Genomic DNA, 14,996 nt, shown 5'->3' on the forward strand with positions numbered 1-14,996 from the left:
TGCAGGGGCACAGGTGCGATCCCTGGTCAGGGAACTAAGGTCCCACATGCCGTGTGGCGAGGCCTAAAAAAAAAGAATAAGGCAGGAGTCCTTGAGAAATTGGTTTTCTTCTGACAAAGGAGGTTCCTGGATCCAAGGCACAGCCAAGCATGAGTGTGACCCCCCCAGGGCACCCCGTGATGGCCCCTCCCTCACCCAACCAACCCTGGCCTGGCTCCATGGCCACCTTGAGGCTGGGGCGGGGGAGGACGGTCAGGGCGTCGCACCTGGTCACCTCGCCCACGGACGCTGTACCAGCTGTCACGACGGTCTCTCATGTTCTTTCCCCAGGAACTGGCTGTGAGGAGACCCAGGCAGGCCTAAATTTAGCAAATAGAAATGCAGACTGGGGACTTCCCTGGCGGTCCAGTAGTTAGGACTCCGTGCTTCCACTGCCGAGGGCCCGGGTTCAATCCCTGGTTGGGGAACTAAGATCCCACAAAAGCTGCGTGGCTCAGCCCCCCCCCCCAAAAAAAAAGCAGACAGCCCAGATGAATTTGTATTTCAGATAAACAATTTTTAGTATAAGGGTGCTCAATGCAATATTTGGGACCTACTCATGGGTAATGGGGATCGACTGTATGGTGACAGACGGAAACTAAAGTTTTTTAAAAATTTATTTATTTATTTATGGCTGTGCTGGGTCTTTGTTTCTGTGCGAGGGCTTTCTCTAGTTGCGGCGAGCGGGGGCCACTCTTCATCGCGGTGCGCGGGCCTCTCACTATCGCGGCCTCTCTTGTTGCGGAGCACAGGCTCCAGACGCGCAGGCTCAGTAGTTGTGGCTCACGGGCCCAGTTGCTCCGCAGCATGTGGGATCCTCCCGGCCCAGGGCTTGAACCCGTGTCCCCTGCATTGGCAGACAGATTCTCAACCACTGTGCCACCAGGGAAGCCCCAGACGGAAACTAAACTTATGGTGGTGAGCACGCTGGAGTGCATACAGAAGTAGAAATAAAATGTTGTATGCATGAAACTTACATTATAAACCAAAAAAAATTAATACTTAGGCTCTATTTATACTAATAAATTATCCATTGCTTATCTAAAACTCAAATTTCAGCAGGCATCCTATGTTTCATTTTGCAACTCTAGTCCCAGAGGGCTGGCCAAATCTTTCTCCTTTTATCAGCACCTCCAGGGGCACCTTCAGCAGTGTGGCTTCTGACTCTGCCAGGGTTTCCTGGGGGTCCCTGAAAAGAAGCCCCAAATACCCAGCATCAAGGCTGTGTGTGTCCCCCAGGGAGGGGACTGAGCCAGGCCAGGCTGTCCTTAGACTCAGACTAATGCAGCGGTCCCCAACCTGTTTGGCACCAGGGACCGGTTTCGTGGAAGGCAGTTTTTCCGTGGACAGGAGGGCGAGGGGGTGTTCAGGCGGTAATGCCAGCAATGGGGAGTGGCAGATCGAGCTTCGCTCGCTCACTGGCCGCTCACCTCCTGCTGTGTGGCCGGGTTCCTAATGGGCCGGTAGTGGTCCGTGGCCCGGGGGTTGGGGACCCCTGGTCTAATGTGAAGTGGTTATAGTGGAAAATCTTTTCCACTGGTCCTGCCCTGCCATGAAGCTTGACTTTGAGGATTACTTTGAATATATAAGTATTTATTATTATAGTCTGTCATGGTTTTGTGTTCCAAAATAAGAATTCCACTTTAAAAATCATAGCTACATATGTATGTATAGGTATGCGTACACACACACACACACACACAAACACCCCTTACCTGAGAGAGTAAGTATATCAGCTGGGGAAACCTTAGCTTGAATTTATTTATCAGGTTGCCTCTAGCCATCTAGCAAGGTCCTAACAGAGTAGGACATAGGACAGTTTTTAAAAAAATATATTTATTATTTATTTTGTCTGTGCCGGGTCTTAGTTGTGGCATGCACACTTCTTAGTTGTGGCATGCGGGCTTCTTAGTTGCCTATGGGATAGCCTTAGCATCACATATTACGGGGTGGTGCCCCCTCATATTTGACCCCCAAGGAGCCCTTCTGCACATGTGCAATGTTTCCCTTGCTCCAAGGATGGGAAACGTATGACCTCTTGATCTTTTAACAGAGTTCAGTCCCACTCCGTCCCTGCCATAAAAATGTCCAATGTCTGGTTATTTACCCTATTTCTGTTGCTGGTTTTTATATCGAGGTGCAGATCTCGAAATATAGACAGGAGTCCGGTCATAAATATGTATTCCTGGAGCTCGTTTGTCTCTTGCTTCAGGAAATGTAAACAGGGGCGGGTAGTGAATGTCCGGGCTGGTAATGAATGAAGCCCATCTTCTTCTCACCCCAGGAAGTGTAAACAGGAGGCTAGTTGTAAATGTCTAACCTGGAGCCCATCTGTCTCCTGCCTCAATCAGGGAAATGCAAATCAAGTGTCAAGTGCCCACCCCTGCATCCAGTTGCAGGGGGCCCTGCTTGGTTCCAGCCAGCTCAGAGGCTGTTTTGGGATTTCAGTTCATTCACACCCCTGAAAAATCTCTCTGTCTTACCTGTTCCCTTTGTCCCCTGGGCTCTCTCCCCATTATTACATAGCCTGGGGCTGCTGGTAGCACAGGGGAGACCTGGGGCCTTTGAACAGAACACAGGCCCTGCCAGGGCACCTGGCTTGGTAGGCGGACAAGGGCTGCTCTCATTCCCAACTCGCCCCCCTTGGCCCTCAGCCCCCTCAGTCCAACCTGCAGCCCAGCACACAGCAGCCAAAGAGCATCTTCACAGATGTTACCCTGCATCCCTCTCCTCCCTCTGAAGACTTCCATGGCTCCCCACTGCCCTCAGTGCAAAGCCCACCCCCTCAGCCGGCACATGAGGGCCTCACTGCCTTTCCCAGACTGTCTCTGGACATCCTCTTGGCCTTGGCTGTCTCATGCCACACAGAGTGGCCAGAGTGCTGGCTTTTAGTTTAGATGCCTTGAAGGCCTCAGGCTTCTGGGGCTCTGTGATTTTTTTTTTTAATGCCTTTAAAAATTTTTTTTTTTTCCTGGCTGGAATGCCTTTCTACCTCATCACCTCCCCTCTGGCATCTTTAACTTTTAAGACCTTGTAGGAGGGGATCCTAACTCATCTCTGTCCATTTTTGTGGGCCTGGTGTCTATCAATAGTGCTCAATAAATCAATGTGGTTTCTTTTGTTTGTTTGTTTTGGTTTTTTCCTTTGGGCCGCATCAGGCAGCACGCGGGATCTTAGCTCCCCGACCAGGGATTGAACCCAGGCTCTCCTCAGTGAAAGCTCGGGGTCCTAACCACTGGACCGCCAGGGAAGTCCCTATCAATGTTTGTTAAATGAATAAAGGTAACCTCTGAAGCCTAGCTCACGTGTATGGGGTGTGTGTGTGTGGAGGGGTGGCGCACAAGAGAAGTTTGGACAATGCATTCTCCCAAAGTCATTCTCCTTTCTATTCTAGACGCCTTTGGAATCCATACCAAGATTCCCCCCTCAAAGTCATAGTGGACTGAAAACCTCAGGTCTGGCTGGAGACGGGAGGATGAGCCCACCACCGGGGTACACAGCCACTGTACACCAGTGTTGTTTTAGAAAAAGCATGATCTTGGACAGGTTCTCCAGGAGGTGAGTCTGGGGAGAGGAGGGAAGATGGGCCGGGGAAGAGGGGGGGACTCCTGACGGAATCTGGGGCTTTTAAAGGAGGCATCCCCCCGGGGAAATCTTAATTTAGTGGTTTGTCTTGGTAATTGTTGCCACATCCAAGTACGCTTGTTTACTTGATTTTTTTTAAACAACAGCAACAAAAACCTACCCTCTCTCATTCTGAGCATCCATTCTGTGAGATCACAGGTCTGATGCTCTAATTATATCCTTAATAAACAGCAAAATGAATACATACTGTTAAGTAAAAAAAAAAGTTTCTCTTGTGTACCACCGGAAGTCGTGGCGCGCACGGGCCTTGGCGCACGCTGATCTGAGACGTACGATTGGGGGATGATGACCCCCAAGGTCCGGAGCCACAGCGGCTCGGGATCTCAGAGCCGAAAGAGGCCACTTCAGGATTTTTCAAGGCTGAGCCCGAGGCTGGCTTTCAATGCTTGAGAGCCCATTGGACGGGAAGCCACAGAGTGGGGTCAACCGAAGGAATCCTGAGAAAAGGAGAAAAGTAGCTTGGACTTGCGAATGAAACTGGCAAGGACGGACGGTCACCCGAGGGTGAGGGCTGCGGGAGGAGACAGAGGGCAGCAGCAGGGGTGGGGTACTGGGAGAGCAGGAAGGCTGAGTCACGCCGCAGCCGCGCACGAGCCGCCGTGGGCTGCGTCCTGCAACTCACCTGGTCTGCGTGCGCCCCGCCCCACGCCTTCCCACCGTCGTAAAACACACAGACCCCAAATCGCCAACTGCAGGGGGCCGAGATGCTCTGAGACAGGTGGGGGAAGGGAAGCTAAAGAGCGGGGAAGCCCAGAGATTTGCTCGCTGGGCGGTATGTGGAAGGGAAACCTCTCCCCACTTCCTGGGGGTGGTGGCAGCTGCAGAAGAAAGACTGCTTGAAATCAGTCTTTGTTGGAGGATTTTCTGAGTCTTCACTCTTCATCCCAGAACTGAAAGCCTCCCTGACAGCTGAGAGGCCTCAATGCTTGAGACAGGTAAGACCAGGGTCAGGGACAGAGTCAGGAGTGAAAAAAATTTTTTGTATTTTTTCTGATTATAAAAATAGCATTAGTGTTGAAAAAAAGTGGAAATTTCATACAAGCACACGTGAAAAGGAAAAACATAAGCTCTATACCACCTCCACACATAATTATTATAACTATTTTGGTGTTTATTCTTCCAGCCCCTATATATATTATTATATATGTATATATATATGATTATGCTAAAGATAATTATATATTATATAATATATAATTATAATATGTGATGATTTAAAAATAAGTGGGATCACACTGAATAAATACTTTCAGGATCTGATTTTTTTCAATTGTTATCTTGTGATCCCCAATAAATTTTCTTTTACACCCTCATTTTTATTTTTATATTTTATTATTATTATTTTTTGGCCACACCCTGCAGCTTGCGTATCCCAGCTCCCCCACCAGGGATTGAATCTGTGCCCCCTGCAGTGGAAGGGAAGCTCAGAGTCCTAACCATTGGACTACAGGGTACTCCCATACACTCTCATTTTTTAAAAAAATTTATTCGTTTTATTTATTTATTTTTGGCTGTGTTGGGTCTTTGTTGCTGCGCATGGGCTTTCTCTAGCTGCGGCGAGTGGGGGCTGCTCTCCGTTGCATTGTGTGGGTTTCTCATTGTGGTGGCTTCTCTTGCTGCGGAGCATGGGCTCTAGGCCCGTGACTTCAGTAGTTGTGGTGCGTGGGCTCAGTAGTCGTGCCTTGTGGGTTCTAGAGCACAAGCTCAGCAGTTGTGGCACATGGGCCTAGTTACTTCGCAGCATGTGGGACCTTCCTGGACCAGGGATCGAACCTGTGTCCCCTGCGTTAGCAGGCAGATTGTTAACCCCTGCACCACCAGGGAAGTCCCCAGAATTATCTTTTTAAAAAATGTACATTAGTTGAGTCTTGCTTCTGGTCATGACAGAGTGGCTTGTATCAGGCTAGAATTCCTTTAGAGAACAATGTAAAAATTAGATTCCCCCCCCCCCCACTCACAGCTGTTTTAAGGCTTTAAGAGTAGCCAAAGTGGGCAGAACTTAAGTAACCAGGATCCTGTACAGAAGGAAAACCCTTTGAAGTGAGGGGGATCATCTCCACTGCTTTCCTTAAGGAAATTCCTTACAGTAATTTGCTGATTTGCTTGGGAGGCATTGAGGCTGAGCAGAAAATGGTGGCCTAAAGTTTTGGCATTATCACAAGGCTCAGGAGTTCAGGAGCTGACAAGAAAGAGGGACCTGAGAAACACTTTAGGGTTTCAGCTGAGACCCCTGAAGGGCTATGATCTAGGAGCAAGGGCAATCCAGAAACATACCAGCCCATACAAAGCCAGGAACATCTCAGTTCCTGATTGTATTAAATGATTTAACCCTACTCTAACTGCCTGGAAACAACAACAAAAAACCCACAAACAACAACAACAGCAAAACCACCCCCCCAAAACAAAAGAAAAACCCCAGAAATTTCCATCTCTTCTGGAGAAATAACATAATCCAGAGCCTCTATGGTTTTTCATTCTACACAGCATCCAACATTTAACAAAAGTTAACAGATATACTAAGAGACAAGACCAAATGAACAAAAACCAAGAGAAAAAAATAAATAGTAGACCTGAAGGAGAAAAAGATATTGGTATTATTGTACATGGACTCTAATACATTCAAGAAAGTAGATGGAGAACTAGAAACAATTTTTTAAAAGAACCAAGTGGAAACTCTAGAATTGAAAAATACAGTTACTTAAAAACAGAAAAAAAAAACCCAAACCAAAACAAAAAAACTCTATAGATGGGTTTAACAGCAGTTGTTTGTTTGTTTGTTTGTTTTGGGGCCACACTGGGAGGCTTGTGGGATCTTAGTTCCCTGACCAGGGACTGAACCCAGGCCACAGCAGTGAAAGTGCTGAGTCCTAACCACTGGACCGACTGCCAGGGAATTCCCAACAGTCGGTTAGATATAACAGAAGACAGGATTAGTAAACTGAAAGACAGGTGGGTAGAAAATATTTAGTCTGAAGCGTGGGAGTGGGATAAAAAAGATGGAAAATACAGAAAAGAGCATAAGAGGGTATGGAATGTGATGTAAAGGTCTAAACACATTTAATTGGATTCAGGGAGAGTGAGTGAGTCGTTCTGAAGCAATAGGTGAAGAGTTACTGATTTCAAATTTTACAGTATTAGTGAAAGACATTAAAACACAGATTCAAGAAACTCTACAAATCTGAAGCAAAATAAATACAAAATATCCCTACCTGGGCAAACTAGTAAAACTTCTGAAAACCAAAGTCAAAGATTATTTAAAAAAATTGAGTGAGGGCTTCCCTGGTGGCGCAGTGGTTAAGAATCCACCTGCCAATGCAGGGGACACGGGTTTGAGCCTTGGTCTGGGAAGACCCCACATGCTGCTGAGCAACTAAGCCCATGCACCACAACTACTGAGCCTGCACTCTAGAGCCCGTGAGCCACAACTACTGAAGCCCGTGTGCCTAGAGCCTGTGGTCCGCAACGAGAAGCCACGGCAATGAGAAGCCCACGAACCACATTGAAGAGTGGCCCCTGCTCGCCGCAACTAAAGAAAGCCCGTGTACAGCAACGAAGACCCAAAGCAGCCCCCCCAAAAAAATAAATAAATAAAAGACCTTAATTAATTAAAAAAAAAAAGAAGTTGGAACAAAGAGGTTTACAAACGAAAACAGAGACTTCATTGCCGAGAGAGCTGAACTAAAAGTACTACTAAAGAACATTCTTTAGGCAGAATGAAAGTGACCCCAATGGAAGCAAAGACATGCAGGAATGAATGAATGACAAGAGGGAAATGTGTGGGAAAAATACACGAATATTGACTGTATAGAATAATAATATTGATAATATCTTAAGTTTAAAAATGCATGAAAAATTAAAATACTTGACAATAATAGCCAAAAAGCAGGAGGAGGATATATGGAGTTAAATCAATCCTAAGATTCTTGCATTAGCTGGGGAGTGGGATTGCTTGATAACCATTAAAATACTAGTGAAAGGGCTTCCCTGGTGGCGCAGTGGTTGAGAGTCCGCCTGCCGATGCAGGGGACACGGGTTTGTTCCCTGGTCCGGGAAGATCCCACATGCCGTGGAGTGGCTGGGCCCGTGAGCCATGGCCGCTGAGCCTGCGCGTCCGCAACGGGAGAGGCCACAACAGTGAGAGGCCCGCGTACCGCAAAAAAAAAAAAAAAAAAAAAGAAGGTAAGCAAGGTTTAAAATAGGGACATTTCTTAAAAATGTCTTTGACTAATTATATTTCTTCTGCTATGAGCTTACCTGTATCTTTTGCCCTGTATACTATTCGGATGCTTTCCTTCTGCTATTGATTTTAGATGGATTTAAATATAGGTAAGTAGAAATATGTCCATGTGAATGTTGCAAATACTTTCTTATAGGGATCAGTTTTAAATCTTTATGCCTTGGTTGTAACACTAAGGGCGTGGTTTCACCACTTGCTTTGATGTTAGTGAAAAGAGAAATGGTCAGGTCTTAGGCTTTACACCCCTCATCAATTGAACTGAACTGAGGTCAAGGGAGCAAGCAAACCTGAGGTGCTGCATTCTTGTCATTTAGAGAGTATGGAGTTATCTGAACCAGTGATAGGAATAACGAATGGTGAATGTTGAAGTCTAAAGAAGGAAGAGAAATAAACCGGTCTGGGAAAAACTACAAAAATCCACAAGAGAAGGCTCAGCCGCCGCACACAAGTAGCTGCCGCTGTGGGAGGGGATGCCTGGAGCAGAGACGTGTGATGCATAGCTAATCACGACCAGCAGGTGGCGCTCTAAAGCCGTCCGATTGCTCTCCAGACTTCCAGAGTTGAGATTTTGCTTGAGCACCTAGAAAGAGGAAACTGAGGCCCCGGGAGCTTCGGACCCCTAATTTTTGGCTCTGTGATCTAGAGCAGCGGTCCCCAACCTTTTTGGCACCGGGGATGGGTTTCTGTGGAAGACAATTTTTCCACGGACGAGGGTGGGGGCGTGGTTCAGGCGGTAATGCGAGCCACGGGGAGCCATGAGGAGCAGCAGATGAAGCTTCGCGGGCTCGCCCGCCGCTCACTGCTCACCTCCGGCTGTGCGGCCCGGTACCGTCCACGGCCTGGGGGGTTGGGGAGCCCTGCTCTAGAGGCAAAATCCCCAACATCTAGAGCCCTGTGGGGTTCTTTTTTTTTTTTTCGGTACGCGGGCCTCTCACTGTTGTGGCCTCTCCCGTTGCGGAGCACAAGCTCCGGACGCGCAAGCTCAGCGGCCATGGCTCACGGGCCCAGCCGCTCTGCGGCATGTGGGATCTTTCCAGACCAGGACACGAACCCGTATCTCCTGCATTGTCAGGCGGACTCGCAACCACTGCGCCACCAGAGAAGCCCAACCCCGTGGGGTTCTTTTTCTATGCTTGCTTTGCCTGTGGGCGCCTGAATTCCATCATCTCTTCAATTCAGTGGCTCAAACCTTGATGAGCAAACCGATCACCTGGTTCTCTTGTGAAAATGCAAATTCTAATTCAATCGGACTGGGGTGGGGCCTGAGGTTCTGCGTTTCTAACTAGCTCCCTGGTGATGACTCACACTCAGTAGTTCCGAAACTTAGAACATGCTGACTCTAAGGTCCTTTCTCTGCGATGTGGGAGGTGGGAGAGTTTGCAGCTTCCTGGAGTAAAATCCTTGGAGTAAAATCTGAAATGTCTACAAGTTAAAGTTGGGTCAGTTGCGTGACCTCTTGGGGTCTCAGTTTCCTTATCTGTAAAATGGGAATGGTGACGACCTTTACTTAGAGAGTTATTTGAAGGTTAAAGCAGGATATTGTATGTAAAACATCACAGTGCCTGGCGCCTAGTAAGCCTCAACAAGGCTTGGGGTTACACTATGAGAAGTATGGAGACGGGCAGCCCTGGTGGGGTGGTGCCTTGGAGGGAGCAAGAGGTGAGGGGCAATCCTTAAGAAGGTGCCATCTTAGCTATCAAGATATCTGTCATCTGAATAAAAGGGGACCTTTTTGTCATCTGGCTGAGGACAGAGAGCCAGGAGGAGAGCAGGTCTCCTGATCAGGTTGTAAACGTAAGGCTGCTTTTGAGGGAGATTTAAGTAGGCTGCAGGCTACGCGGGCTTCCTTCGGGAGATGGGGGCGGGATGGGAAGTAGTAGTTCCAGGCAGCTTGAGCTGCAGCTTTCATCACACTCCCCCATTTCACATCTTTAGGGGCTTTAGGGGTTGTGAGAAGAGCTAAGAGGAGCCAGGGATCGCCCTGGTCCTGCCCTCCTGCAAGGCTCTGCTACAGCCTGCAAAACCGTGGCTATGGCGACCTCAGCCCAGATGCCGGAGTTTACCAAAACGCTTTAAATAGGGCGGTGTTTCCATAGCATCTTTTTTTCTTTTTATAAATTTATTTATTTATTTTTGGCTGCATTGGGTCTTCGTTGCTGTGCGCATCTTTATCTAGTTGCAGTGAGCGGAGGCTACTCTTCGTTGTGGTGCATGGGCTTCTCATTGCAGTGGCCTCTCTTGTTGCGGACCACAGGCTCCAGCCTCGTTAGCTTCAGTAGTCGTGGCATGTGGGCTCAGTAGTTGTGGTGCAAGGGCTTAGTTGCTACACAGCATGTGGAATCTTCCCGGACCAGGGCTTGAAGCCAGGTCACCTGCATTGGCAGGCGGATTCTTAACCACTGTGCCACCTGGGAAGCCCCATAGCATCTTTTTTTTGCCCTGAAGTTATGTATTTTAACAGCTTTACGTGTAATGTTCATATATAAAAAACTTTAAGTGCTTTCCTCCAATTAAAAATATCTAAAGAATTCAAAAATAAGGCATTCAATATTTGAAAAAAGTACAGATTTACAAAATGTGCAGATTCTGTCATGAAAACTCCACACTAACATTATACACTTGGAAAAAATACAAGCAGGATATATTACACCTTCATGTAAGCAACAACTTAGTTCACACCATGCAATAAAAAGTACATCAATCAAGATACACTAGCTTTTGTAGATTCTAAACTGAAGGACTTTTTTTTCCTGTAGAATCCTTAAAACCTGTGGCACTTAAAATTTGTTAGCCTTTCTACTGCGAGGTAAATTACACACAACAATGATGAAAAAGATGAACAGACCAGTTGTGTATTGTGAATCATTCCAGCTTTGTTCAATAATGGCCGAAACCCTTTTCTCATCTCCTCGTTTGTTTTCCTGATAAAGCTGTGCTGCCTGCCTATTGGCTGGACTATTTGGATTCGGTTCATCCAGCAGGGACTGAATTGATGTTAAGAGAGAAGCTACTTCATATATTGGACTCCATTGATCCTGAAGGATATCTAAACATGTGCTACCATCAGCATACACATTCGGATGAAGCATTTTGGATGAAAACCTGACAGCTGGCAGTATATTTGGATACTCTTCAGAAAATTCTGTTACTGGTTTAAAAGTACCATCTTCAAAGTATGTCCCTTCTGGTCCAAATATAACTGCATTCCAGTGCATGATGTTGTTTTCAGATGGTGCGCCACTGACACCCACAGGTGGATCCTCTTGCAATCACTTGAAATCCCGCATAAGCCTCCTCCAGGGCGGGTCGGCGTGCTCCCCAGCTGCCCGCAGTCAGTCTGAAAGCCCCATAGCATCTTAAAGGTCCATGAACATTTATGGACTAACTTCCAGTGCTCTGCTGGATGTTCCTGGGGATACAGAGACAAAGCCATGCAGCCCTTTCCCTCTCTGGTTGACCTTGGGGAGGTAAACATCACCGTGGGAAGGAATGATCAGTGAAGGGCCTCAGTAGCAGTTCTTAGCAATGGTGCTTGTCCTACGTGGTGGGACTTAATGACACACGGGACCTGCAGCCGCTGTGGAGGTGAGAGGTGTTTGGGGTGACTCTTCAGACCAGGATGGTCTGACCTGATAAAGACTAAAGGAGTGGGTCAGATTTGGAGAGGCAGAAAGGAGGGGGGGATGCCACAACCCACTAAAGGGACTAATTGGATGTATATGAAGCCAATTACACACGTTATCTCATTTAAGCCCAAACAATAGTGTGAGGTCAGTACGGCATTTCATTTTGGGAAAATGCGGAGACGCACGGCAACCCGTTCAAGGTCTCGCCGCTAAAAGTGGTAAGTGGAGGCTATCTGACTTCAAGTTCTTTCTTTTAAGTACCACATGTGTGCTCTGCCAGGCTCTGTGAATCTCTTCTTCCCCTCGCCTTTCCCCTCAAATACAGGGCCGGAGACATACATGCGTATAGTGGACATGGGGAAGCTTGAAGTTCTGGCTAAAGAGTTAGGGCTTGAATTTCTTTTTTTCCCTTCCCCAGCCCTGAAGTCTTGTTCAACAACAGCTGAGCGATGAGGCTGGCAGGGTTGCCTCACTTCTAGAAGGCCGGCCCCAGCCTTCCTGGCCTGAACCCACTTCCTGTCCTTGTGCCTCTTTTGTCAGAAGGTGATTCTCACACTTCCTGTTGATTTCTATTTTGTTTCAGCGGCTTCAGCTCCGGCTGCTTTGTGCTGCTGTTGATCTCATCAGCGAGAGCTGGGACACGGGACCAGGTACGTTGGGATGGTGGGGAGTTGGGGGGTCAGCTTGGACAAGGTCTGGGCCAGGTGAGGGCCAGCTGGCAACACGCCAGAGTTGGGGTGGGGGGCTCCTGGTGGACCCTCTCTGTCCATGTGGTCGGGGGACTGTCAGAGGCTGAGGTCAGTTTGTGAAGTTGGCTGTGTCCCTGTGTGTGGGGGTGATACCAGGGGTTGGCTTTGGTGGTTTGGTGGTTTCCTGAAATCCCATCACCTTGATTTGGTTGTGTATTACCTGAGCTGCCCAGGTAGCATTTTTCTGGGTTGCAGAGAGACCTCCTTGGGTTCAGACAGGTTTATCTGAGGTTGACTGAGACACAGCTGGTGTGCTGCTTGCAATTTTGCCAAGCTGACCAAGTTGGGGCTTGTGATTAAGTCTTGGCTTCTTGCCTTACTTATGGGCAAGTCACTTTCCTCTGAACCTGTTTTCTGGTCTACACAGTTGTAAAATGTCTCTGCTTTGTGGGATGTTTGTGATGCTTGAGCAGGACAATGATTGTGAAAGTGTTTTGTAAACTATAAGACGGCATAGTAGTTGTGGCTTGCAGGCTCTAGAGCGCAGGCTCAGTAGTTGTGGAGCACGGGCTTAGTTGCTCCGTGGCATGTGGGATCTTCCCGGACCATGGCTCGAACCCGTGTCACCTGCGTTAGCAGGCAGATTCTTAACCACTGCGCCACCAGGGAAGACCCAAGCCATCTCGTTCTGTTGAGAAAGACTCTCTGATCTCCTGCCTGGAGGGTAGAATCCAGGCTGCCAGCATTCTTGGAGGGTCAGTAGGGGAGGGAATTTTGGGGTCTCATCGTTTGATATGAAGCCTTTGAAGAATCCTCCCTCCCTTTATCCCACTTCCCTTTCTAGTGTAGTGACAGCCTTGCCCTCTGGTGTGCCCAGTGTCCCTAGTTCTGGAGCTTCTCTGGTTTAGTTTCTCCAGAGGAGAAGCCTTCTCCTCCTGCTGGGCAGAGGGAGAGCTAAATGCCTTGGCTGGTCAGTTACCTGGGCTGTGAAGTCTGAGTGCTTTGTAAACACACTGTGCTTTCAACAGGCTTCCTGTTTTTGGCTCCACCCCACCCCGTCTTCTGACATAGCTGGTACTTCCAATTCCTGGGCCTTTCTGCGGTTCAGAGGCACACCCTGCTTGCTTCTGGTTGGCATTCAGTTTCCAGCCTTCTCTGATGCAGTCCATCAGCTGCCATTCACCATTCTGCTTGCTGTCTTCCAAGTCTGTTGACGTCTGCTCTCCCGTACTCTGTCCTGATGGGTTTCTACCTTTTAAAATTTGTCCTGGGCTTCCCTGGTGGCGCAGTGGTTGAGAGTCCGCCTGCTGATGCAGGGGACACGGGTTTGTTCCCCGGTCCGGGAAGATCCCACATGCTGTGGAGCGGCTGGGCCCGTGAGCCATGGCCGCTGAGCCTGTGCGTCCGGAGCCTATGCTCCGCAACGGGAGAGGCCACAACAGTGAGAGGCCCGCGTGCCGCAGAAAAAAAAAAAAAAAAAAAATTTGTCCTGTCTTTTTTGTGATGTTTCAGGAGGAAGTGGAGATACTTGTATTCAATCCATTGTGGTAACTGCTATAGTCGTAGCATTTTCACTTGGACCAGTGTTGTCTGAGAGTGTTGGCTTCCTCACACTATTACCAGAACTGGGTATTATCATTTGTTTTATTTTTTTAATTTTATTTATTTTTATTATTCGTATTTCTTCAGTGAACCACTTATTTATGTTCATTGCTCATCTTTCTACTGGAGTAGGATAATTGTTAAATTGTTAACATATGGCCAGCTCAGGAAAGAGGTTTGTGGTCGATCCCTTATTTTCTTGTATATGTGTTCTCAGAGCATAGGCTTCAGAAAACAGCAGTTCTTAATGACTATGTCAAGAATTTGATGAATTTTTTTCTCCTTTGGATTATAAAAGTAATCTGTGTTCACTGTAGGAAATTTGGAAAATACAGATAAACACAAAAAAGAAAATATAAATCGCCTAGAGATAGCCACCAGTTATAAATATATCCTTCCAGTCTTTTTTTTCCTGTGGGTATATACTTATAAAAATGGAGTCATTTTATTTTGTATTCATGCTTTCGACTTACTAATCATAATTTGTTCTCATATTATTACACAGTGTTCTATTACATTGTCATTCGTGGCTACCTGGTATTCCATTGTGTGGATATATGATCATTGATTCAGTCAATTACCTTGGATGGACATTAAGGGTCTTACTGGGTTAAAATTTGCATTAACAATTTCCTTTTTTGGTCATGTCCCCATATAACCTTGTTTTCCACTGTGTATCTGCTTAGCAATTTCTTTTTTGGGGGGAAAGGATGAAGGTAAACATTAATCCTTTTCTGGTTAAATTATTACTCATTCCAAATTATACAGACTCAGGGAGATTTTTCTAGCACTTTTTTTTTCTGTGGGTCAGAGGGAGAGATGGGGAAGGGTCACTCTGGGATTCTCATTAGATTCCTCCACAGCTTTCAATTAGAAAATGATGAGGGGCAAAAGCACCAGGGAGGAGAGATGTATGCAATAATGAGAAAAAAGAAGCTGACCAGGCAGGCATCTGAAAAAAATCATCCAAGAAATAATAGCTTAAGAGAGAGAAAACCTGAAAGAACAAACTGGTCTGAGAGTTGAAGACCTGAATTTTTTCCCTGAGTCTGTCATTAAACTGTGTGTCCTTGGGCAGGTTGCTCAACCTCTCTGGTTTCCTCATTGGCATTCCTCATCTCAGGTAGCTTTCTAAGTTCTCTTTTATCTTCTGAGGTT

General features: G+C 47.1%; 2 protein-coding genes across 11 annotated transcripts in view; one reads left to right on the forward strand and one right to left on the reverse strand.

Moving 5' to 3' along the window:
- Window positions 1-4,178: 4,178 nt before the first annotated feature.
- Window positions 4,179-11,994, reverse strand: LOC101278792 (ubiquitin-conjugating enzyme E2 B-like). The gene is made up of 2 exons (XM_033422607.2): window positions 10,767-11,994; window positions 4,179-4,195 (listed from the first exon to the last, which is right to left on the reverse strand). Exons 1-2 carry the CDS (start codon window positions 11,134-11,136, stop codon window positions 4,179-4,181), a joined length of 387 nt encoding a protein of 128 aa, XP_033278498.1. The 5' UTR covers window positions 11,137-11,994.
- A 141-nt stretch (window positions 11,995-12,135) lies between these two features.
- Window positions 12,136-14,996, forward strand: part of NDEL1 (nudE neurodevelopment protein 1 like 1) — a 55,609-nt gene continuing 52,748 nt past the window's right edge. For 2 of the 10 annotated variants that reach the window (XM_033422880.2, XM_033422882.2), the window contains exon 1: window positions 12,153-12,197. The gene's annotated coding sequence lies outside the window, so the exon portion shown is untranslated. Of the gene's footprint in view, window positions 12,198-14,996 lie in introns of all 10 variants that reach the window. The other 8 variants (XM_033422884.2, XM_033422883.2, XM_033422886.2 and 5 more) reach the window with 6 other exon arrangements.

The sequence above is a fragment of the Orcinus orca genome, chromosome 19 (assembly GCF_937001465.1).
Source record: "Orcinus orca chromosome 19, mOrcOrc1.1, whole genome shotgun sequence".
In the NCBI taxonomy this organism is placed as follows: Eukaryota; Metazoa; Chordata; class Mammalia; order Artiodactyla; family Delphinidae; genus Orcinus; species Orcinus orca.

Bases quoted from the DNA above. Each gene is read 5' to 3' on its own strand.
- LOC101278792 (XM_033422607.2), bottom strand. From the start codon at position 11,136: ATGCACTGGAATGCAGTTATATTTGGACCAGAAGGGACATACTTTGAA.